General features: G+C 44.9%; 1 protein-coding gene across 2 annotated transcripts in view; it reads right to left on the reverse strand.

Annotated features, from left to right (window-relative positions):
- Positions 1 to 24851, reverse strand: part of LOC117369099 (multidrug resistance-associated protein 1-like) — a 201235-nt gene that overhangs the window by 95010 nt on the left and 81374 nt on the right. For both annotated transcript variants that reach the window (XM_033963097.1, XM_033963096.1), the window contains exons 10-12: positions 23398 to 23559; positions 23111 to 23203; positions 10780 to 10983 (exon numbers count right to left, since the gene is read on the reverse strand). In XM_033963097.1, coding sequence (XP_033818988.1) covers positions 10780 to 10983; positions 23111 to 23203; positions 23398 to 23559 — 459 coding nt within the window. The remainder of the gene's footprint in view (positions 1 to 10779; positions 10984 to 23110; positions 23204 to 23397; positions 23560 to 24851) is intronic.

The following is a 24851-nucleotide window of genomic DNA, read 5'->3' on the forward strand; positions in this document are numbered from 1 at the left end:
TTAGTTCCGGCGGAGTTTCTTATACAACTCATCTCTCTTGCTATGTCAAAGAATTATTTTCTTTTTGATGGGAAATTTTTTGAGCAATGGCGCTTCATTTGCCCCGTCCATTGCTAACTTATTCATGGCTGCTTTTGAAGAGCGCTGGATTTATACATGCAATTTTTTCCATCATATCTCTCTTTGGAAGAGATATATAGACAATATATTCATTTTGTGGAAGTCCTTGGAGGAAGAACTGGGAGAATTTTTGACGTTTTTGAACCAATGTCATTTATCTATTCAATTTGATATGAAGTTTCATGTTACGGAAATGGTGTTCCTGGATGTGAAGATTAATTGTAGTTCTCAGTCATTTGAGATTACTGTTCATTTGAAGCCTTCTGACCACAATACACTTCTGCAATATTCCAGCATGCATCCGAGTATTCTTAAAAACAATCTCCCTACCTCCCAATTTTTCCGTTATAGACGGATTTGTTCTTCTTTGGGGAATTTTAATCAGCAGGCTAATGCTCTTAAACACTGGCATCAAGAACAGGGATACCCACGTCATGTGATTCAAAAGGCTTATCGTAGAGCTAAGTATAGCTCTAGAGAACAACTCCTGGAGTACCGTAAGAAATCGGTACATGAGGGAAATGCACCATGTGAGATATACGGTGGAAGGTTATTTCTGTCACTACAATTTATTTACTTGAAAGACGTATGAATCGAGTCTCTTTCATTTGAAAGGAAACTGCAATGAGAGGGCATAGGATGAAGTTAAGAGGTGATAGGCTCTGGAGTAATCTAAGGAAATACTTTTTTACAGAAAAGGTGGTAGATGTCTCCCGGAAGAGGTGGTGGAGACAGAGACTGTGTCTGAATTCAAAAGGGCTTGGGATAGGCACGTGGAATCTCTCAGAGAGAAACGGATAATGGTTACTGCGGATGGGAAGACTAGATGGGCCATTTGGCCTTTATCTGCCATCATGTTTCTATGTTTCTAAAACCTCCTACCGTGAGAAACGAAAGGGCTTGCTGACATTAGCTAAGGTTCTACTGCTGTTAATACAAAATATTTATTAGGTTTTATTTACTGCCTTTTTGAAGGTGGTGTACAGCAAGAATAAGTCAAACATAAGCAATAGACAATTACAGAAATAAAAAAAATATTCAGATTATAATACAAAGTATGCCATAGTATAAGTTACATTACAATGTCATATATGCACAGCAGAAAAGCCATTTTTCAAGCTAACTAGCATATTTTGCTTGGGAAAAGAAAAACTTTAGCTCTACCATTGAATTTTACTTTCTCCTGGCTGGCAAATAAAGTCACCCTGAACATTGAGGTTGGGATTACTGCCTTTTTAGCAGCCTAGATAGATCATATATACGCTGTTTAGCCTAACAGGTAGATATGAGGTTTCTGTTCTCATAGAAAGCAAAGTTATTGGACATCAAAATCTCTTTCCCAAGAGATACATTTTCTTTTCAAGTCTTCCAGGTTGCAGTCATGTTTATTGTAACCTTGTCACACTTGCTGCTTGGGAAAAACAAACAAACATGGAAATACCTTTAAAACAAGCAGGAGGAAATATTTTTTCACTGAACAAATAGTTAAACTCTAAATTCATTAGCAGAGGATGTTACGTATAACAGCGGTTGGTGTAGGTGGGTTAAAAAAAAGGTTTGTACAAGTAACTGGAGGAAAAGTCCATAGTCTGCTATTGAGACAGATATGGGGGAAGTTACTGCTTGCCCTGGGATTGGTAGCATGGAATGTTTCTATTTGGGTTTCTGCCAGGTACTTGTAACCTGGATTGGCCACTGCTGGAAATGGATAATAATAATAATAATAACAACTTTATTCTTGTATACCGCATTACCATGGAAGTTCTATGCGGTTAACAGAAGAAGAGACTGTACATTTACAGCGAAATTACAATTTCGTTAATATTAGATTTACATTTTGGATGATACATATTCGGTCAGGTTACCTTTACCCACTTTACCCACAGTAAAAGAGTGGGAAGAGGAGGGAGGGTTAGTCAGAGGAACTTGTCAAAGAGGTAGGTTTTGGTTAGTTTCCGGAATGTTTGATAGTGGGGGGAATTGGAGATGAGGGTAGAGAGGCATTTGTTCCATTTGCCCGCTTGGAATGCTAGAGATCGGTCAAGGAATTTTTTGTAGAGGCAGCCCTTCAGGGAGGGAAAGGAGAACAGGAATGTGTTTCGGGTGCGAGAGGAGCGTGCAATTTCAAGGTGTTCAGATAGGTAGATTGGTGAAGAGCCTGCTAAGGTTTTGAAGCAGAAGCAAGCGAATTTAAAGGTGATTCTTGCTTCCACCGGCAGCCAGTGGAGTTTAGCATAATAGGGGCTAACGTGGTCGTATTTTTTGAGGCCGAAGATGAGGCGGACGGCGGCATTTTGTACTATTCTTAGGCGTTTGATGGTGTTTTTGTAGGCTCCTAGGTATATGATATTACAGTAGTCCAATATGCTTAAGATTAGTGATTGGACTAGTAAGCGGAAGGAGAGGTGGTCGAAGTGGTGTTTGATAGTGCGAAGTTTCCAGAGGGTACAGAAGCATTTTTTGACCTGAGCATTTGTATGGTCTTCGAAAGTTAAGCATCTATCTAGAATGACTCCGAGTATTTTTATGGAGGGGTTGATAGGATAATCTAGGCCGTTCAGTTTTATGGAGGTGTTTGAGATTTTATGGGTAGGGCTTGCTAAGAAAATTTTGGTTTTTTCAGTGTTCAATTTTAATTTAAATTGTGAGGTCCATTGTTCTAACTTGGTGAGGATGGAGGATGTGAGTTGTTCCGTCTGTAGGGTGAATGAAGTTAGGGGGATGATGATGTCATCAGCGTAAATGAATGATTTAAGGTTAAGTTCGGCTAGTGTCCATGCTAGAGGTACCAAGTAGATGTTAAAGAGTGAGGGGGAAAGTGGGGAGCCTTGTGGAACTCCACAGGAATTACGCCATTGATGGGAGAAGGTTCCATTGCGGTGGACTTGATAGGTACGGCTAGTTAGGAAGCTTGAGAACCAGTGTAGTACTAGGCCGGAAATGCCGATGGAGTCAAGGCAGCGGAGCATGATATCATGGTTGACCAGATCGAAAGCGCTGCTTAGGTTGAATTGGAGTACTAGGGCGCTTTTGCCCAGGGAAAATAATTGAAGGAGGTAGTTGGTTAGAGCAGCTAGGACCGTTTCCGTGCTGTGGTTTGAGCGGAAGCCGGATTGGGAATCAGGAAGGATGTTGAACTTTTCTAGGTAGTTCATGAGGTCATGGTTAATGAGGCCTTCCATAAGTTTTTGGAAGAGTGGTATGTTGGCGATGGGTCTATAGTTGGTGGTGGAAGAGATGGGTTCTTTGTTGTTTTTGAGGCGGGGGGATACGAGGATGTGGCCGAGTTCCGTCGGGAAGAGGCCAGTGGACAGGCATAATGAGACCCAATTGAAGAGTTCGGCTTTGAATTGGGGGGGGGGGCAGATTTAATAATGGTGGGTGGGCAGTTGTCTAATAGGCAGTTAGAGTTGGCATATTTTGAGAAGAGTTTGAGAAAAAGGTTCCAGTCGGGGCTTTCGAATGAGCTGTAGGTCATGTCAGCCCTTGAGCCTGTTGTGTCTATTGCTGGAAGGTTAGGAATTGTCTCGGTATTGGGAGTTGTAAGTGACGATTTTAGGGTTCGGATTTGATTGGCGAAGTGGTCAGCTAGAATTGTTGCGGGGGGCGGGAGTTCAGAGCTGGAGCGTTTATGAGAATCGGTGTCTAGGAGGGAGTTGACTAGTCGGAAAAGTGCTTTGCTGTTTAGCGAAGGAGTGTTGATGAGTTGGGAGTAATATTTACTGCGTTTTTCGACTATGGATTTTTTGTATTCACTGACTTTTTTTCGCCAGTTAAGTCTGTCATTGTCGGTCCCTGATTTGCGCCATGTTCGTTCTAGTTTCCTTACTTCGCGTTTTATGGCTAAGAGATCCGCATCAAACCATTTGTTTGGGGGCTAAGGGGTTTTTTTTGCGGAGTCTTGGGGGGGCGATGGTGTTAAGGACTTGGTCGCTGAAGTGTTTCCAGTTAAGGTGGAAGTTGGGGTTGGGGTCGGATTTGGAAATGGGGGTGTAGTGGGACCAGAAGTCTACAGGATTAATTTTCTCTCTTGTCCAGGTCATCGTCTTTGTTTGGTTAGGTGTGTATTTCCTGTCTGATTGTTTTTTGAGCCAGGATAGTTCAAAATGGCATAGGAGGTGGTCGGACCAGAGGATGTTAGACCAGTTTTGTTTTGTGAGATTTATGTGTGGAGTAGTAGAGGGGTTGGAAAGGAAAGTGATCATGTCGAGCTGGTGTCCTTTATTGTGTGTTGTGGTAGGAGGGGGTTTGGCGAAGCCTAGTGAAGTGAGGAAGGAGTATAGGTCTGCAACGTTGGGGTTTTCTTCTTGTTCAAGATGAAGGTTGATGTCTCCTGCTAGGAGGTTGTGGGTGCCAGCTGCCGAGTTTGTGATAAGAAATTCGAAGTAGTCTTCTTTTGCTAGGTTCCATTTATTAGGGGGGATGTAGAATAGCGTGATGTTGAGATTATCGATGAGGTCGGTTTTAGAGATTTTGCAGGTGAGGATTTCTAGGTTATTGGTTAATTTGGAATCTAGGATTTGGAAGTGAAAGTGGTCGCGTAGTATGATGGCTAGGCCACCTCCCCTTTTGGAGTTTCTTGAGAGGGGGATGATTTTGTAGTGTGGTGGGAGAATGTCTGCTATGATGGCATCCTGGTCGGAAATGAGCCATGTTTCTGTTAGAAGTACAAAATCCAGATGAGTTTCTTCAAGCCAATCTTTGAAGAGTTGGGCTTTATTTCTAATCGAGCGAATGTTCAGGTAGGCGCCAGGGAGAATGGATTGTTCTAGGGGGGGGGCAAGAGTTCCATGCGTTGTAAATTTTTTAGGGATCGTTTTTTGATTTGTGTTGGTCTGGGTGCGTGGCGGGTAGTGTGGATCACGGGGATGGGGAAAGGACCTGTTTCTGTGACGTCCTGAATGAATCGGTGGGGTCGGAGGGGTTTATCGTGTCCGGGATTCTAGTCCTTGCGATGTAGGTGGGTATAGGTTCGAAGGCTAAAGCTTTAGAGATCCAGCCTCTTGTAGTAAGCAGGTAGAGAAGGAGAAGGGCAGTGAGCTTGTGGGTAGGGCTAGACATGTTTGTTGATAGGTAAGGAAGCTGGGGGGGGGATGAGCGGGAAGAGGGGGGAGGGCAAACTGGAGATGCAGGGTAGGAGGAGAGACAGCTGCTTGAGTAGTGGTGGGTAGATATGAAATATTCCGGTTAGGTAAGGTATTTGTGAGCGATAGAGAGGGAGGGTCTTTGGACAGATGAACAGGTTAAGATTATGAGTTAGATAGGAATACAGGCAATGAGTTGTAAGAGACTATGAACAGTATAGGCGGTTGAACAATATGGATCTTAAGTTTAAATGGTATTAAGGGCAGTAAACAGTTTAAATGGTATTAAAGGCAGTAAACAGTTTAAACAGGATAGGACAAGGTGTCTATCAACACGTTGTCTATCAACCTTTTAAGTATAAATCTACAGTTAAATACAACAAGGTATAACAACAGTTAAATATAGCCTGCAGTTAAGAAAAACAAGGTATGTCAAGGTATACCAACTATTAAGAATAACACGGTATACTGCTGGCAAGTTATACTGAACAACTATTAAGAAAAGCAATGTATACTGCAAGTAAGGCAGTGTGCCGTTGAGGGTCTCAAAGTCAAGGAGACCCCGCTTGTTTCGGGGGAGGGGCAGACCGCCTCGCGCTCCCCCGCAGGATCGGGCTCCTCAGTCTGCTTTTCCTGCCTTCCTGCTGGCTCTCAGTGCAGGCAAGGCTAAGCGCCGTTGTAAGGCTTGAGATCAAGGAGACCCCGCTGGTTTCGGGGGAGGGGCGGATTGCCTCACGCTCCCCCGCTGGATCGGGCTCCTCTCTCTTCTTTTCCCGGAGTAGGGCTTAGTATCAAGGAGACCCCGCTGGTTTCGGGGGAGGGGCGGACCGCCTCGCGCTCCCCCGCAGGATCGGGCTCCTCAGTCTGCTTTTCCTGCCTTCCTGCTGGCTCTCAGTGCAGGCAAGGCTAAGCGCCGTTGTAAGGCTTGAGATCAAGGAGACCCCGCTGGTTTCGGGGGAGGGGCGGATTGCCTCGCGCTCCCCCGCTGGATCGGGCTCCTCTCTCTTCTTTTCCCGGAGTAGGGCTTAGTATCAAGGAGACCCCGCTGGTTTCAGGGGAGGGGCGGACCGCCTCGCGCTCCCCCGCAGGATCGGGCTCCTCAGTCTGCTTTTCCTGCCTTCCTGCTGGCTCTCAGTGCAGGCAAGGCTAAGCGCCGTTGTAAGGCTTGAGATCAAGGAGACCCCGCTGGTTTTGGGGGAGGGGCGGATTGCCTCGCGCTCCCCCGCTGGATCGGGCTCCTCTCTCTTCTTTTCCCGGAGTAGGGCTTAGTATCAAGGAGACACCGCTGGTTTCGGGGGAGGGGCGGACCGCCTCGCGCTCCCCCGCAGGATCGGGCTCCTCAGTCTGCTTTTCCTGCCTTTCTGCTGGCTCTCAGTGCAGGCAAGGCTAAGCGCCGTTGTAAGGCTTGAGATCAAGGAGACCCCGCTGGTTTCGGGGGAGGGGCGGATTGCCTCGCGCTCCCCCGCTGGATCGGGCTCCTCTCTCTTCTTTTCCCAGAGTAGGGCTGGGTCTAACTCAGTATGATTTTTTTCTTAAGTTCTTATGGAAGCACATAAAAGAATAAAGAGGAAAAGAGAGGTGGGAAGGTAACCTAGAGAATTTACTTACATTTTGGATTTAGATCTTAGATGTAATTACCAATGTTTCTAAATCGAAGCTCAAGGTAAGTTACACCAGATACAACAGGTAACTTTTTTTCCAAGAGGCTTTTTTCTACAGTGTAACTCAATATTTTTCATACACCAAGAAACCCACTCCCTCTATCCTCCATGCCACAAGGAGCTCCCCACCTCTCCTGGAATCACAGAGACTCCCTACTTGCTAAAAAGATGGGGCTTAATTTATTGACAAAAAGGAATTGGAACTATGAAGCCAGAGAGGGACTACATTAGTGAGGAAATGGGCTATTCTCTGCTCTGCTTCTGGCTCACCCCCTCCCCTCTTCTTCTCTTCAGGCTGACTAGAAGGGAGACGCTGAGGCAAAATAGCCATGCTGCTGTGGATTCTGAAAGGTGAAACTGTGTTCCAGGCTGGTCCTCCAGAAATTAAAAGGAAACAGGGAAATCGCACCCTCACGCAGTTAATACACAAGCATAAAAGAGCAAGGACGAAAAGGTTTTTCATCTGTGGATTTTGGAAGAGTGAGGAGATTAACAATTTCAAAACTACCCAAAAGTTTTTGTTTTTTAAATTTCTGGAGTTAGGGTGGCAGGGGTATGGAAATCTAGCCAGCATTTCTATGAATACAAAAGGAAGCAGTTATGTTCAAGCAATTTGACACTTCTAGCACACAAAAACAAGAATTATCCCTTGGATATTTGTAGAATATAATTTAGGGGAAAAGAATCAGATGTTTATTTTTTTTTTCTCAGTATATTTATGCAATAGACAATTATTTCTTCTTTTTTTAAAACATACCAGTCTCCATTTAGAAAGGCATTCCCTAAAGAAATTCCTAACCAGAGTCCTGTTTCAATCTCCTCATCTGTCTTATGTCAGCCATACACAATAAAACAAACATTTGGTCCATTAGAAGTGTTCTTTCCACTCTCACATTCCTTCCCTCCAACACCTTTCAATGGAACATTAAATGCTTTATCCTAATGTAGCCATGGCCAATCTGCACCAGAGAAAGACGGCAGACCTTTGCCTTCCCCTACCGACATAAACCAGAGAATCTGCATCAATTTTCTTCAAACAGATTTCTCAATGCTTCCTAATAGCTAAAAGAGAAAGTCCAGGTCTCTCCTTTTCCTTGACTACCTTTCTCTGCACTTCAATTTCACACTACCCAGAAAGAGTATTCTGTAAGCAAGCAGGCCATTTCTCAGCTGCAAACAAAATTCTTGGTCTATTTGTAACATCCTCTAGCCTCTCAGTCCAGGGGCCCAATCTGGCTGGAGTCTCCCTAAGGCAAGCTCAGTCATTCCCTTATACTTCTGGTGCCTCCACCTGTTGAAGCAAAATGATTGGGCATCTCCCACCCTCAGGAAAACCACAAAAATGACTTCTGAGAACAAGGCTGTAAACATAAGGTTGAACCATTTATTGAACTATGTAAAGGTATAGCTATACAGTTAGTTAGTTAGTTCAATGAGCAATTTTCCAAATAGTGTTTAATCAACACTCCTTTAACCAGTTAGTCTTTTTGCCAAGGTGATACCTTCCTGATTCTATGTTGAATCTTTATGTGGGCATGGGAGTATGACCTAAGTCTAACCTTTATCTCCTCTCTTGAGTCTCAACTCTTGTTGTTACCCACATCTCACCCTCTTGCTGTTAACTTGCTCATTCCCCTGACCCCCCCCCCATGTACCTTTCAAGGCAGATGGGAGCAGGAGGGATGCGCCATCACACCTCCTCCGAGGTCCGCCTGTCCAAAATGGTGGGCCTTCCCCTCCCCGGTGAATCATGTGATGGAAGGAGAGGTGCCTAAGGCCCTGATTAGCTCAGATGCCAAAGGCCCTTCCCCTTGGCCCCTCAATCAAGCCAATCAGACTCCTCTCCTTGTATCCCAGTATACAGTGGGAGGAGCCTATGGCATCTGAGCCAATCAGTCCTTAGGACCCTCCCCATGCATATGTTAACATGCAAAATATCTGTGCTGTTAAAAAAGAAAAAGAAGGACCCCTCCCCACACAAACCCCCCCCCCAAAAAAAAAAAAAACAGGCAGACCTCTCGGTAATACAGTTACCAACAGGTCTCTAGACCTCTTGGGTTTTTCGGATCACTAAAACCCTTGCACTTTTTTTTTTTTTTAACATAGCCAAGGGGTTTTAGCTAATTTGAATGGCCAGATTTGAAATTGAGTGATCAAGGAGAAAAACACACGGTGAGACGTTTTGTGCATCGAGTCAGCAAACGCGATCATCGCTAAAGATGTCAAAACAGGTTTAGCGACAATCGCTGGCTTTAGTGCATCTGGGCCTTAGAGACCTCAAATTGTATACTCTGGAAGGCAGGTGAGAGAGAGGGGATATGATAGAGATGTTTAAATATCTCCATGGCATTAATGTACAAGAGTTAAGCCCTTTTTCAAATGAAGGGAAACTCTGGAATGAGAGGGCATAGGATGAAGTTAAGAGGTGATGGGCTCAGGAGTAATCTAAGGAAATTTTCTGGAAAATAAAAGGTGGTAGATGCATGGAATAGTCTCCCTGCAGAGGTGGTGCAGGCAAAAACTGTCTGAATTCAAGAAAGCACGGGGACAGGTACATGGGATCCCTTAGGGCAGGGGTGTCAAAGTCCCTCCTCGAGGGCCGCAATCCAGTCGGGTTTTCAGGATTTCCCCAATGAATATGCATGAGCACTATTAGCTTATAATGAAAGCAGTGCATGCAAATAGATCTCATGCATATTCATTGGGGAAATCCTGAAAACCTGACTGAATTGCGGCCCTCAAAGAGGGACTTTGACACCCCTGCCTTAGGGAGAGGAGGAGATAGTAGATGCTGCGGATGGGCAGACTGGATGGGCCAGCTGACCTTTATCTGCTATCATGTTTCTATGTTTCAAATGTTTTACTTCACCAGACTTATGATTTTAGTATCCTGATCACCGATCATTTCTAGTTGAGCCACATACTAACCATAGCAAACAATGCTTTAACCAACCAAAATACAGTAATATTGTGTTAAGCAGAGAAGGCTTAGCGCAGTTCTGTTGATTTACAATGCCCAGCAAAGAATTCTTCTAGACTAGGGGCTCCCAAAGAACCCCAGCCAGTCAGGTTTTCATGATAACTACAAAGAATATGCATGAGATAGGATTTTCATTCTAAGCAGACAATGTATGCATATTGATCTCATGAATATTGTTTTTGTTAAAAATATGCTATTTAAACTTAGGCAAATCAAAGCCATATACTATATATGTATATATATATTTATTTTTTAAATTTGTTTATTTATAAAAACAATAGGTATAAAAATGAAATAAAAGAGCCATCATTTCGAAAGCAAGAGACATTTGCACAAGAGACATTCAATCACAAGTTGTATTCTGCAGAGATGCTAATGCATAATACAATTGCTATTTAATTCCATATTCAAAGCTTCATTAAAGAAGCAAGTTTCACTTAAACTTTAAAATGGTAAACGTTTTTAAAATCTCTTCTGCTTAGAGATAATTTGGGAGATGATTCCTTTAAAAAAGTGCCAAATAAAAATGCTTTAGCTCTGGTCAATTCCCATCTAGCTCTATTTAAAGATGGGATAACTAATTATGATCTTGCAATGATCTCAAAATCCTCGTAGGGTTGTACGGAATAGTTAATGAATACAAGTAACTTGGTAGTTGAGAGTAATATGTTGTGTGTGTCAAGGTTAGTATTTTTTATTTAGTCATATAAGATACTGACCAATTCATGGTGGATATCCTGAAAACCTAACTGGCTGGGGTTCCCCCCAGGACAAATTTGGGAATCACTTTCTAGACTTAAGATGTGGTCCAAGATCAACTATTGTACCAGGAGAGAAAAATAACCTTTTTGTTTAAGGAGACTAATGAATTGTATCACCTATCCTTTTCAGAAAACAGCAACATTGCAAGATTTCTAAGCCTTGCAGGGCTTACCAGGAAGGGTGCACAGACCCAAGTGAAGGTCCCTATGGCTGCGAGGTAAGCAGCCTTTTTCAGCACCTTCAGTTCTTGCTGTCGGATCCCCAGCACTTTCTCTTTGAATGCCAGCTCCCAGGCATAAAGTTTCAGAACTTTAATCCCATTAAGGATTTCATTCATCAGCTTGATTCTATTGTCTTTGCTCTTCATTTGAGCTACCTACAAAAACACAGAAAGTAAAAATAATTACACAATACCTCATACTCTGTTTTGTCTTGTGAACTGTCTTAACTAGACTGTGATCTCCATTGAGAAGGGACTGTCACTGGGTTATTAGGGCATAGATAGGGAGTGGGTAAGCAGAGTGGGCAGACTTGATGGGCTGTAGCCCTTTTCTGCCGTCATCTTCTATGTTTCTATGACTGCGCTACATATTGTAAAAGACTACCTTCACCACAGCATGGTCAAAATAAAATTTATCCCACACACAAACATATTTCAATAAGATGTCTGTTTCCCCCTTAGCAGGCTCCATCCAAAGAAAAAATATGAAAAGCAATGGTATAAGATATCAACTGGGCTTAAAGCATGCATGAGGCATTTCTGAAATGCACTAAGTAAAGCAAGTTTTAGAATAAAACAGGAGCGAAGGGAAAGCAATGTTACTTACCATAACAGTTGTTATCAAGGGACAGCAGGCAGCTATTCTCACTAGTGGGTGATGTCATCCGACAGAGCCCTGATACGGACGTCTCACGTCTTGCTTGAAGAAACTCAGAAGTTTTGAGATGCCCGCACCGCGCATGCGCCAGTGCCTTCCCGCCCGATGGTCCGGGCGTGTCTCCTCAGTTCAGGTAGCTAGCAGAGAAGCCAACCCAGGGGAGGTGGGTGGGACGTGAGAATAGCTGCCTGCTGTCCCTGGATAACAACTGTTACGGTAAGTAACATTGCTTTATCCCAGGACAAGCAGGCAGGTATTCTCACTAGTGGGTGACCTCCAAGCTAACCTCAATGGGATGGTGGGAGAGTTGGCAACTTAGGAGAATAAATTTTGTAACACTGTTTGGCCAAACTGTCCATCCCGTCTGGAGAAAGTATCCAGACAATAATGAGAGGTGAATGTATGAACCGAGGACCAAGTGGCAGCCTTACAAATCTCCTCAATTGGTGTCGATCTGAGGAAGGCTACAGAGGCTGCCATCGCTCTGACCTTATGGGCTGTGACCTTACAGGGAAGGGGTAATCCAGCCTGGGCATAGTAGAAAGAGATACAAGCCGCCATCCAGTTAGAGATGGTGCGCTTCGATACAGGTCGTCCCAACTTGTTTGGATCAAAGGAGACGAATAGTTGAGGAGCAGTTCTGTGTGGTTTGGTGAGATCCAGGTAGAAAGCCAAAGCACGTTTACAGTCCAGAGTGTGTAGAGCTGATTCTCCAGGATGAGAATGAGGCTTTGGAAAAAACATTGGAAGCACAATGGATTGGTTGAGATGAAATTCAGAGACCACTTTAGGTAGGAATTTCGGATGAGTGCGGAGGACCACCTTGTCATGATGGAATACTGTGAAAGGTGGGTCCCCCACCAAGGCCTGAAGCTCACTGACCCTGCGAGCAGATGTGAGGGCCACCAGAAAAACCACTTTCCAAGTGAGAAACTTTAGTGGAGCCTTTCTCAGAGGCTCAAAATGAGGTTTCATAAGCTGAGAAAGGACAACATTGAGATCCCAAACCACTGGAGGCGGTTTGAGAGGAGGATTGACATGAAAAAGTCCTTTCATAAATCTGGAAACCACAGGATGAGCAGAGAGAGGTTTCCCTTGCAGAGGCTGATGGAAAGCCGCAATAGCACTCAGGTGGACTTGAATAGAGGTCGACTTGAGACCAGACTGAGACAGGTGTAGAAGATAGTCCAACACAGAGGATAGGGAGGCTCGCTGAGGCTCCTTAGAATTGGAAAGACACCATGAAGTAAATCTAGTCCATTTTTGGGAGTAGCATTGACGAGTAGCAGGCTTCCTGGAAGCCTCCAAGACATCCCTCACCGCCTGGGAAAACTGGTGATGAGTTACGTTGAGAGGAACCAAGCTGTCAGGTGAAGAGACTGCAGGTTGGGATGAAGTAGCGATCCCTGATGCTGAGTAAGCAGTGAAGGAAACATCGGAAGGAGAAACGGCTTCCTGCTGCTGAGTTGAAGTAGAAGGGAGAACCAAGGTTGTCTGGGCCACCGAGGGGCTATCAGAATCATGGTGGCATGGTCGGACTTCAGCTTGACCAGAATCTTTTGAATGAGAGGAAATGGAGGAAACGCATACAGAAAGCGATTCCCCCAATCCAGCAGAAAAGCATCGGCCTCGAGGCGATGAGGAGTGTAGATCCTGGAGCAAAATTGAGGCAGCTTGAAATTGTGGGGAGCCGCAAAGAGGTCTATCTGAGGCGTCCCCCACTGGGCAAAGACTTGATGAAGGGGTGTTGAATGGAGCATCCATTCGTGAGGCTGGAGTAGACGACTCAAGTTGTCCGCCAAGACATTGTCCTTCCCCTGAATGTAGACAGCTTTGAGGAAGGTGTTGTGGCGAACCGCCCAATCCCAGACTCTGAGTGCTTCCTGGCAGAGGTAGGCTGAGCCCGTGCCCCCCTGCTTGTTGACATAATACATGGCGACCTGATTGTCTGTGCGAATGAGAACCACCATGTCGTGAAGCAGATGTTGAAACGCCTGAAGAGCATTGAAGATGGCTCTGAGCTCCAGAAGATTGATTTGATGGAGTCGGTCCACACTGGTCCAGAATCCCTGAGTGCGAAGCCCATCCAGATGCGCTCCCCAAGCATAGGTCGAGGAATCGGTTGTGAGGACCTTCTGGTGGGGAGGAGAGTGAAACAGCAAACCTCTGGATAGATTCGAAGAGGTCATCCACCAAAGTAGAGACTGCCGAAGAGCAGGAGTGACGATGATGTGTCGAGTCAACGGATCCGACACCTGAGTCCACTGAGATGCCAGGGTCCACTGCGGAATTCTGAGATGGAGTCTGGCAAACGGAGTCACATGAACTGTAGAGGCCATGTGGCCCAGGAGGACCATCATGTGTCTCGCTGAGATGGACTGGCGAGAAGACACAGACTGGCAGAGATGAAGAAGAGCATCCATGCGCTGAGGTGGAAGGAATGCTCTGAGATGAATTGTATCCAGGACCGCCCCGATGAAGGGGAGAGACTGAGTAGGCTGTAGATGAGATTTGGGAAAGTTGATCTCGAATCCCAAACTCTGCAGGAACAGAATCGTGGACAGGGTCGCCGAGATGACCCCTGAGGCCGAGGGAGCCTTGATCAGCCAGTTGTCGAGGTAGGGAAATACCTGAAGACCTTGATTCCGGAGTGCAGCGGCCACTACTACCAGACACTTTGTGAAGACTCTGGGGGACGAAGACAGGCCGAATGGAAGCACTCGACACTGCAGATGCAGATGTCCCACCCGAAATCTGAGGAATTTGCGAGAGGCCGGATGAATGGGAATGTGAGTGTAGGCCTCCTTGAGATCCAGAGAGCATAACCAGTCGTTCTGCTCGAGGAGGGGGTAGAGAGAAGCAAGGGTCAGCATGCGAAACCTCTCTTTGACTAGGAATTTGTTGAGGACCCTGAGGTCCAAAATGGGTCGCAGGTCGCCCGTCTTCTTCGGAACAAGGAAGTACTGGGAGTAAAATCCCTGATTCAGTTGGTCCGCCGGAACCGGCTCGACGGCCCGAAGCTGGAGCAAAGCCTGAGCTTTCTGAAGAAGAAGAGCGGTCTGCGTCAAGTTGGAAGGAAACTCTCTTGGAGGGACCCGCTGGAAATGAAGAGAGTATCCCTCTCTAATGATAGTAAGGACCCAGAGGTCGGTTGTTATGGCCTCCCAGCGATGGTAAAAATGATGGAGGCGACCTCCGATGGGAAAAACAGGGGGAGGCAGAACGAGGCTGGTTATGCTCTCGACGAGACAGTCAAAAAGGCTGAGGAGCCTTAGGAACAGCAGCCGGCTGAGACTTTGGCTGACCCTTCTGAGGAGGTTGCCTTTTCGCAGGTTGTCTCGCAGGTGGAGCTTGCCTCGGCTGATAACGCCGTTGATAGATCAACGGCGGTCGAGAGGGTCGAGACTGTTGAGGCTTCGGCTGAAGAATGGACTGGAAGGACTTTTCATGATCAGACAATTTCTTCGTGACTGTCTCGATGGATTCGTCAAAAAGATCCGCCCCCGCACACGGGACGTTTGCCAGGCGGTCCTGAAGATTCGGGTCCATGTCAATTGTCCTCAACCAGGCCAAACGGCGCATCGCCACCGAGCAGGCCGTTGCTCGGGCCGAGAGCTCGAAAGCATCATAGGCCGATTGCATCAACTGAAGACGAAGCTGGGACAGCGAAGCAACCACCTCCTCAAACTCAAACCGAGCCTGGGACTCGATGTAGGGCGTGAATTTCCGAAGCACAGGCAGAAAGAATTCCAAGTAGGTGGCAAAGTGGAAATTGTAATTCAGGACTCGGGACGCCATCATAGAATTCTGATAGATGCGTCGATCAAACTTATCCATGGTTCTGCCCTCGCGGCCCGGAGGCACCGAAGCATACACTTGACCAGGATGAGACCGCTTGAGCGAGGACTCGACCAGGAGGGACTGATGAGAAAGCTGAGGTCCCTCGAAGCCCTTATGATGCACCATGCGGTATCGAGCATCCAATTTTCCAGGAACCGTAAGAATAGAGTAAGGAGACTCAAAGCACCTCATGAAGGTCTGATCGAGGAGCTTATGCAGAGGAAGGCGCAAGGACTCGGCTGGAGGATGAGGCAAGTGCATGGTATCGAGGTACTCCTTGGAGTATCGAGACCCAGCATCAAGGGTAATGTCCATGTCATCCGCCATCTGTCGAAGAAACGAGGAAAAAGACAGCTGGTCCGCCAGCGCCGGTCTTCGAGAAGGACTAGAAGAAGACGAGGCTTCCGGCTCCACAGAGGCCTGTGAGCAGCAGGGCGAGTAAAAAACCTCGGGGTCCTCGAACTCCGGGCCCGGAGGAGGAGACCCAGCCGAAGCAGCATACCCCATCCGAGGCAATTTTTTCTGAGGCGAGACGGTGGAGTGCCGAGAGGAATGCCTCGAGGAGTGTCTGGATCGATGCCCCTCCCGATGTCTGGAAGGGGAGCGAGCCCGTCTGTGAGAATACTGGTCCCCAGAAGCCTCCAAGGAGCAGATTGGACTCGAGGCCGTCGATCGGAGAGGCGGAAGAGTCGGAGCCTCCCCAGAAGTCGTCCAGGCTCGATAGGGGGTTCGAAAGAACTCGTCCTGCTTCTTGCTATGCCCAGGACTGGGAGGTCTCGAAGGGGGACGCCACACCGTGTCATGGGGCGGGGTAATAGGCTCCAAGGGAGGCAAGTCGCCAAAGGAAGCAGTCCTCGAGGGGATAGGCTCCAAGGAAGGCATATCGCTAAGGGAGGCTTTCCTCGAGGGAATCGGTTCCAAGGGAGGCATGGCACTAACCGAGGACCGCCTCGAGTCGGACACCGCCCGCCGCTCCTCCTCGCCGAGCAACGAGGTTGTGCGGCACGGCAGAGGAGGGGGAGGGGGCGGCCCGCCCCTCAGAACCGGAACTTGGAGGTCACCCTGGATCGAGGCAATCAGCCGGGGTCCCATGGTGGACATGAGTTCCACAAACTGAGCCTCCAGAAGGGACTTCTGCGAAGCCGATATGGAGGGATCCGCACCAAAAGGGGGCCCTTCCACACGGTCTCCGCGCTCTCTCGGTGTTGTGTGCTTCTGCTTGCCAGCCTTCGGCACTTTAAGCACCACCGGTGGAACTGTAGGGGTCGATACCTGCTCCGAGGAGACGGAGGGAGGCACCGGCGCCGAGGTCGAGGCCGAAACCGGCGTGAACGATGCCGGTTTCAGAAGGCCCGAAGCAGCCGGGGAGGCAGAGGGCTTCGCTGACGGGGGTCGAAGCACCAGTCGATGTTGAAGCTGAAGGATCCAATGAAGCTTCCATCTTGAACAGGGACTCCCACAGCAGACAGCGGCGCTTAAACGCATGCGCCGTCAGAGTGGAGCAAGGCCGGCACGATTTCGGAAGGTGATCCGGACCCAGACACTGTAGGCAGCGTCGATGCGGGTCCGTAAGCGAAATCGCGCGCTGGCACTTGCTACACTTTTTAAAACCAGTAATCGGCCGGGACATAGGCCGGAAAATCTCCGCCGCAAGGTCGAAGGCGCGGGGCCCAAGCCACGCGGCCGACCCGGTGTCGGACGAAGAAAAAATTGTTTGTTTTTTTTCTTCGAAAAAAGAAATCAAAGAAAGAAATAAATGCACGGGAGAGCCAAAAAAACCCAACCCGCGGCAGAATAGAAGGCAAAAAACAGATTCAATGGGCGCAGAATTGAAGTAAACTTCTCAGCTCCGCGGAAGAAAAAGAACTGAGGAGACACGCCCGGACCATCGGGCGGGAAGGCACTGGCGCATGCGCGGTGCGGGCATCTCGAAACTTCTGAGTTTCTTCAAGCAAGACATGCTTGTGAGATGTCCGTATCGGGGCTCTGTCGGATGACATCACCCACTAGTGAGAATACCTGCCTGCTTGTCCTGGGATAAAAAGAAGGTCTGCTTTGACAAGAAAGTAAAACTGGCAACTCTTGTTTGAGGCTAAAGTACAGCAGTTTATAGCATGTTCTTAAATGTTCATTAACTGCTCAAAAATTTTTGAGCACCTAGGCCCCAATTCTGCAAAGTGCATCCCAATTGTAGGCAGCTGCAGGCGTCTTACAGCTGTCTAATCAGCCAATTGGGAGGCACGTTTTCTAAAAAAATACACTCCAGGCAGGTCGCCTATATTGAAGGCGCCTCCGGGAGCCTATGGAGGCCCGCAAAGGCTAGGCGGTAGCCTTAGGCGAACCTAGGCATAGGTTGTTTCAACTTTGGAAAAATGTCAAAGTCTGGTGGTCTCATGTCTGGACTGTAGAGAGCATGAGGTAACACCTCCCAGCTATATTCATGTAGTTTTTCAATGACGAGTGCAGGCCTCCATCTTCCCCACAGCCAAAAAAATTTTGATGCACTTAAAAGTCAAACAAATGATGATTTTTGCTTATGATCATGAAGGCATCATCATCACAGACAAAGTTCCATGTGGAAGAAGTGCCACGACAGTGTAGTATTGTGATTTTTTGCAAAAATGCACAGAAAAATGCACAAAACCCAACCTCAGTTGCTCTTGGCTGAGTCACTCATTCTTCACGACAATGCTCACCTGCACATAGGGAATGTCATTGAAAAACTACATGAATACAGCTACAGTTCAGAGATGAGACCACCAGACTTTGACCTTTTTTCCAAAGTTGAAACAACCTATGCGTGGATATCGTTTTGCATCTCTGGAAGAACTTTCTTTTGCCAGTAGCCAAGCCATTCGGCAACTGAGCTAAAATGGTGTCTTGGATGGAATAATGAAACTTCCTGGACTTTGGGACTCAGTCATTACAAAGCAGGGAGACTATATTGAAAGATTGTAAAGAAACACTTGAAAAAAAAATAAAACATGTAAATTAAAAAAATTAGTGTGCATTGTTTATGAAATAACTCTCGTATATTGAAGAATTGGGTTAATCACTCAAGGGAAATAAGTATATTAATCAGAATACAAAAATATACCCTATAAAGAAAGGCAATGAGAACTCAAAGGGGGTTAGTGAGGATTTCCATTAAGTATGAGTGGAGTGAGGCAATTAGAATCTAAATGTGAACAAAATAAGCTTATACAGTAATTGTTCATTGTTAATGAGTCATTACTCTTCATTCCATAAATGCAGACTCATGTCAAATTAACATAATTGGTATTAGGTGCAATTGAGAGCAAACAAAATGTGAATGCCTGAGAAATGAAAAGGAGAGTTAATGAGGCAAAATAGAAAAAGGAGTGAAAGGAGTCAATAAAGTTCAAAGTGTAAACATCGCTGCAGTTCCCAGTAGTGAAAGTAGACAATGAAAGAACATGTATCATAAAACCCATTTAGCCACAAAATACAAAGAATATGTCACAGACCTATAAGAAGACTGACAAAATACCATAAGAAAGCATGTGGCAATAGTACAAGATATTCTTAATTGTGACGGAGAAAAACATTGAAGTTAAACAGATTTAGTAATATATGACATCAAGAGCAAATTGTAAATCATAGAGAATGTTTCCAGGATAGTGAATAATATGAATAATTAAAGGTATTTATAGTGCCACTGTGATAATCTAAAAGAGGGAAACAGCATGAGAGCTAGAAATGAGGAGAAAAAAGGGGATCAGAAAAATAGAGCATTTTTAATAGTGGTGAGAATGTAGGTAAGAAAAGACAGTGAAGATATCTTGGAAAACAAGCGTAAAACCAGGAAAACACAGTACAACATTATTAATGCATAATAGTCTTGAGAGAGAGATTTTGTGCCATAAAAACAATAAAGATGGTGAAGCGCCATTTTGAAAATCAAAAAGCGAGAAGTACAGTATCATTATAAAAAAAATCATAATTTGGCAAAAATCAAACACAGGGAGGAAAGTGTTAAAGCATAAAAACCTTTCAGGAGATGTTCATAAAGTAAACATATTGCAGAGGAGAAAAAACAAACAATTAGGGCTCCTTTTACAAAGGTACGTTAAGGCCTTAACGCACAGAATAGCGCACGCTACCTCCTCCTTTTAAGCAGGTGGTAATTTTTCAGCTAGCGCGCACTAATCTTGTGCACGCGCTAAAAATGCTAGCGCACCTTAGTAAAAGGAGCCCTTATTCACAGCTCAGAGGCAACGCTCGGTGAGAAAAGGTGGAAAACAAGCAGGGGGCTGAAGTTCATCGGTGAGTAGATTCAACCCATTTTTACTCAAGAAGCCAAGATTTTAGCATTACGGTGGGTGATCTTCATTCGGGCAGGATAGAACAGTCCATACTAAGCCCCGATGTCCTTCAGGTCTTGACGAAGGCTCAGGAATGTCTTCCTCTTGGCAGCAGTTGAAGGGGCTAAATCAGAGACAATGATGATCTTCTGACCCTGGTAAATAGACGATGCCTTGCTTTTTGCAGCCATTAAGATTTGAAGAGCATGGTTGTATCTTAATAATTTTGCTATAATAGAGTGCGGGTGTTTAGCACCATTTATAGGCTTTGCAGGAATGCGATGAGCTCGTTCAAATTCTGAAGATGGTGTGAATTCAATTTCCAAAATCTTTGGGACCCAGGTTAGCAGAAATGTATTCATATCAGTGCCTTCAGCACCTTCGGGTATGCCAAGGATTTGAATGTTATTTCTTCTGCTGCGGTTAGAAAGGTCTTCGATATTTTCCTGCAGTTTTGAGATGTTAACAGCATTAGTGGTGATCTTAGGCGTCATTTCTTCCAGCTTTGATGTTCTGTCGGCAAGCAGAGAAATTGTTTACTGTGAAGACGAAAACTGTGCATGAATATTCTCCAGCTCTTCCCTCATATTCCTGGATATAGCCATGTGGTTATTGAGAAGTTCTTTTATTGATTTGAGCTCTGACATGACAGTACCATAAGAACATAAGCAGTGCCTCTGCTGTGTCAGACCAGAGGTCCATCATGCCCAGCAGTCCGCTCACCCAGTGGCCCATTAGGTCCAGGACCTATACCCTTCTATCCCCTTTACCTTCAGGAAATCATCCAATCCCTTCTTGAACCCCAAAACTGTACTCTGTCCTATCACACCCTCTGGAAGCGCATTCCAGATGTCCATCACCCTTTGGATGAAGAAGAACTTCCTAGCACTGGTTTTGAATCTGTCCCATCCTAATTTTTCTGAATGCTCTCTCGTTCTTGTAGTTTTTGAAAGTTTGAAGAATCTGTCCCTCTCCACTTTCTCTATGCCCTTCATGATCTTGTAAGTCTCTATCATGTCCTCTCTAAGCCTCCGCTTTTCCAGGGAAAAGAGCCCCAGTTTCTCCAATCTTTCAGCATATGAAAGGTTTTCCATACCTTTTATCAATCGCGTCGCTCTTTTCTGAACCCTCTCGAGTAACACCATGCAGTACTTACACTCTGAATGGTGAGACCTTAGCAACAACTGCTGCAGAATGGGACCTAGGAGTAATCATTAGTGAAGATATGAAGACTGCCAATCAAGTAGAGAAAGCTTCATCCAAGGCTAGGCAAATGCTGGGTTTCATCCGAAGAAGTTTTGTCAGCCGAAAGCCCGAAGTTGTAATGCCATTGTATAGGTCCATGGTGAGACCTCATCAATTTTGGAGGCCACATTATCAAAAGGATGTGCTGAGAGTGGAGTCAGATCAGCGAATGGCCACCAGGATGGTCTCAGGACTCAAGGATCTCCCGTATGAGGAACGTCTAGGTAAGTTGCAGCTATACTCTCTCGAGGAACACAGAGAGAGGGGAGACATGATAGAGACGTTCAAATATGTTACTGGCCATATTGAGGTATTAGATATCTTTTTCCTTACAGGAGCTACAGCAACAAGAGGGCATCCGTTGAAAATCAGGGGTGGAAGATTTCATAGCGACACTAGGAAGAATTTCTTCACTGAAAGGTTGGTAGATCGTTGGAATGATCTTCCACTTCAGGTAATTGAGGCAAGCAACGTGCTCGATTTTAAGAAAAAATGGGATAAGGATGTGGGTTCACTTCGAGGAAGTGCTTAGTGGGGGGGTCCTTAGAGTGGGCCGGTGGTCCTTTTCTGCCTTATTGTTCTATGTTTTAATCCTTCTTAAGGTACGTTGACCAATATTGGACACAGTACTCCAGATGCGGGTGCACCATCGCCCGATACAACAGCAGGATAACTTTTTTCATTCTGGTTGTAATACCTTTCTTGATAATACCTAGCATTCTATTCACCTTCTTAGAGGCCGCTGCACACTGTGCCGACGGCTTCATTGTCTTGTCCACTATTACCCCTAAGTCCTTTTCTAGGGTACTTTCACCCATTACCAGCCCTCCCCAGTACTTCGGGTTTCTGTTTCCTACATGCAAGACTTTACATTTCTCAAATTAAACTTCATCTGCCATCTCATTGCCCACTCTTCTAGTTTGTGCAGGTCCCTTTGTAAGTCTTCACAATCCTCTCTTGTCCCAACTCCATTAAATAGTTTGGTGTCGTCTGCAAATTTTATTACTTCGCACTTTGTCCCTGCTTCTAGATCATTTATAAATACATTGAACAGCAGTGGTCTGAGTACCTGTATATAAATATGTAAACAGCTGTTGATTGTAATAGAAAGTCGGTATATCAAGTCCCATCCCCCCTTCCCTCTTCATCAGGTTTTCAGAAGTGGCATACCAAAAGACACTGATCAGCTTACAAAGCAATTAATGTTTTAAAATTATATTTTGCATAGCTTAACTAACAGTGGATGAGGCATTGCAAGGGGTAACAATACTCTCAGTTTAAGTATGCATCTGGATACAATATAAAGAGGAGTATATGGTTTTGCTCCCAGAAGGATTCATGCAGAAAGTATTACTGCATGTTTAACTTGTTTTCACCATAGGTTTTACTCACCAAGAAATGGTTTCAGCACGGGTACAAAAAAAAAGTTTCTAGACAAGTGTTATGTGTGGGGAACTTTTCATCAAGTCCAGAGCAACATAGAAGGGTTGGTTCAGAGGTGGTGGTGTCTAACAGTATCCCTTCTCTCACTTCAACCCAACCAACCAACTGCAGATTGCTTTCTGCAGTGGAACCCACTCCCTTATATGGCAATTTGTCCTTGCCTATGCATCCTAGGATGCCCAGCATAGGGTGCTATCATTTTGCAGATGGTGGCACTGGAAGAAGGGGTGTGTGGGTATTGCTCCTGACTCATTTTAAGGTATAGGACTGAGGAGGCATACCATGAAATTACTTGGGATTTTTTCTGAAGGGGTGAAGGGAAGGATGGGGGCCACTAGACTAATGAGAATTGTTTTTAAGTGGGTGGAGGTAAGGAGGTCACCACATTATTAGGGATTTTTTTTGTGGTGCGGAGGACAACTGTTCTCAGTAATTTACAAAATAAAAAAAAAAAGAAATTACAGTTTACATGCTCATTGATTATAGCCTGCTGTGGTTTGGGGGCGGAGGGGGGGGGGTGCTAATTTTGCAGCAGAGTGCAGGCTCTCCCATGAGGCTTTCTGCATGGGCCCCAAAGAGATAGATGCAGGCAAGATGAATAAAAAATACTCCAATGAAATATTTTCTAGATGCACAGAGACATTCTTTTTTCTAAGAAGGGAAAAAGCAGACTTTTTAAAAAATAGTACTGTATTTATATATTTGTAAATTTCTCCATTCTTGGCTGTGCCCATACCTACAGACTTTTCAAAGATGACAAAATCTATCTTACCTGATACTTTTTGCTTTTCACTGCAATTACACCATTTATCGGAACCAAGAGAACCATGACTGCTACTCCTGCCAACACAGAGGGGCCCAAGTTCTGCAACAACAACAAAAAAAAGTAACACCACATTGATTTGCAATATCTTTTCCTTCATCAGTCTGTGAACAGCAAACTGCACAGCCTTGTCTTCCCTGGTTGGGAGTTCGATTACTGTCTCACATCATAGGGCCTAGTGATCAGAAATGTTAAAAAGAAAATCATCAAGTCGAATGCCACTGAAGTATAATTACCTGCCACAGCAAATACAGCGCTAGTATCACCTGTAGAGGCGCTGACCAAACCATATTAATGTAAGTCATCAAGTCCATAAACCTCTGTGCATCCACTGACATTAGATTCACAATTTCTCCGACAGTAGAAGTCCTTCGTGCAGAGTTTGTGATTACCAAAGCCTATATGAACATAAAGGGAAAAAACTGATATGAGAAAACTCAAGAGCTTCTGCTTGCTAATGCCAACTGTACCAGGCCATGCATGTGTTCTGTGCACCATCAGTGGTGGCAAATGTAAACCTGTGCAGATATTTTTTACTGCAGGAAGCAAGTACAGTAAAACCTTGGATTGCAAGTAACTTGGTTTGCAAGTGTTTTGCAAGACAAGCAAAACATTTTATTAAATTTTAACTTGATATACAAGCAATGTCTTGCAATACAAGTACATACAGTATACACACATCACATGGTTCTTCTCTCTCTGACGCTGTGGGAGTGTAGCAACTTCTAAATGAACAAAATCTTGCAATATGAGTACATACAGTATACACACGTCACATCATCACAACTGAGCCGATGGTTCTTCTCTCTCTGACGCTGTGGGAGTATAGTGACTGTTCTATACGAGCGAGGTCTTGCAATACAAGTAAGTATAGTATTTTCTATTAAAGTTTTTGGGTTGTGGAACGAATCGTCTGAGTTTCCATTATTTCCTATAGGGAAATCTGCTTTTCTATACGAGTGCTTTGGATTACAAGCATGCCTCTGGAACGAATTACACTCGCAAACCAAGGTTTTACTGGATATTCTGTTATTTGGATAAAGTAGTGCAGCTGACTTGTTAATCAACCTGAAAACCAAGAAATGAAGGTTAAATTAAAAAAAAAAAACCCTGAAAAGTCAGAGATGATATTTTATTGGACTAACATAATAGTATGCACACATGTTCTTTACTGCATGAGAGAAATTTGCTTAGGATCTATTTACATAGTAAGAAATGCATTAAGTTAATCTAATAGAAAAGTTTTCACTTATTTCTGATTTGTGATTTTATTTAACCTTTATTTCTGAAAATGATTTATAAATCACATGGAACAAAGTTTAGCTTCCATGCAAACTGGGATAAGGCAAAATAAATCTATGGATTAAATGTTTTCCATTATAGCAAATCATCAGAAAACAAAAATATATGTAGGGCTTAATTTTGCCTGAATTCACTTTATAGTAGTGGGCAAAGGGGATGTGATTATTACCCCTATTCACATTTTGCTCATGGCGTAGCTCTTGGTCTCTCTCTTTATATACTACAAACATGTTGTATTAGCTCAGTGGTCTCAAAACTCAAACCCTTTGCAGGGCCACATTTTGGATTTGTAGGTACTTGGAGGGCCGCAGAAAAAGTAGTTAATGTCTTATTAAAGAAATGACAATTTTGCATGAGGTAAAATTCTTTATAGTTTATAAATTCCCCC

This window comes from Geotrypetes seraphini, chromosome 11 (genome assembly GCF_902459505.1).
Source record: "Geotrypetes seraphini chromosome 11, aGeoSer1.1, whole genome shotgun sequence".
In the NCBI taxonomy this organism is placed as follows: domain Eukaryota; kingdom Metazoa; phylum Chordata; class Amphibia; order Gymnophiona; family Dermophiidae; genus Geotrypetes; species Geotrypetes seraphini.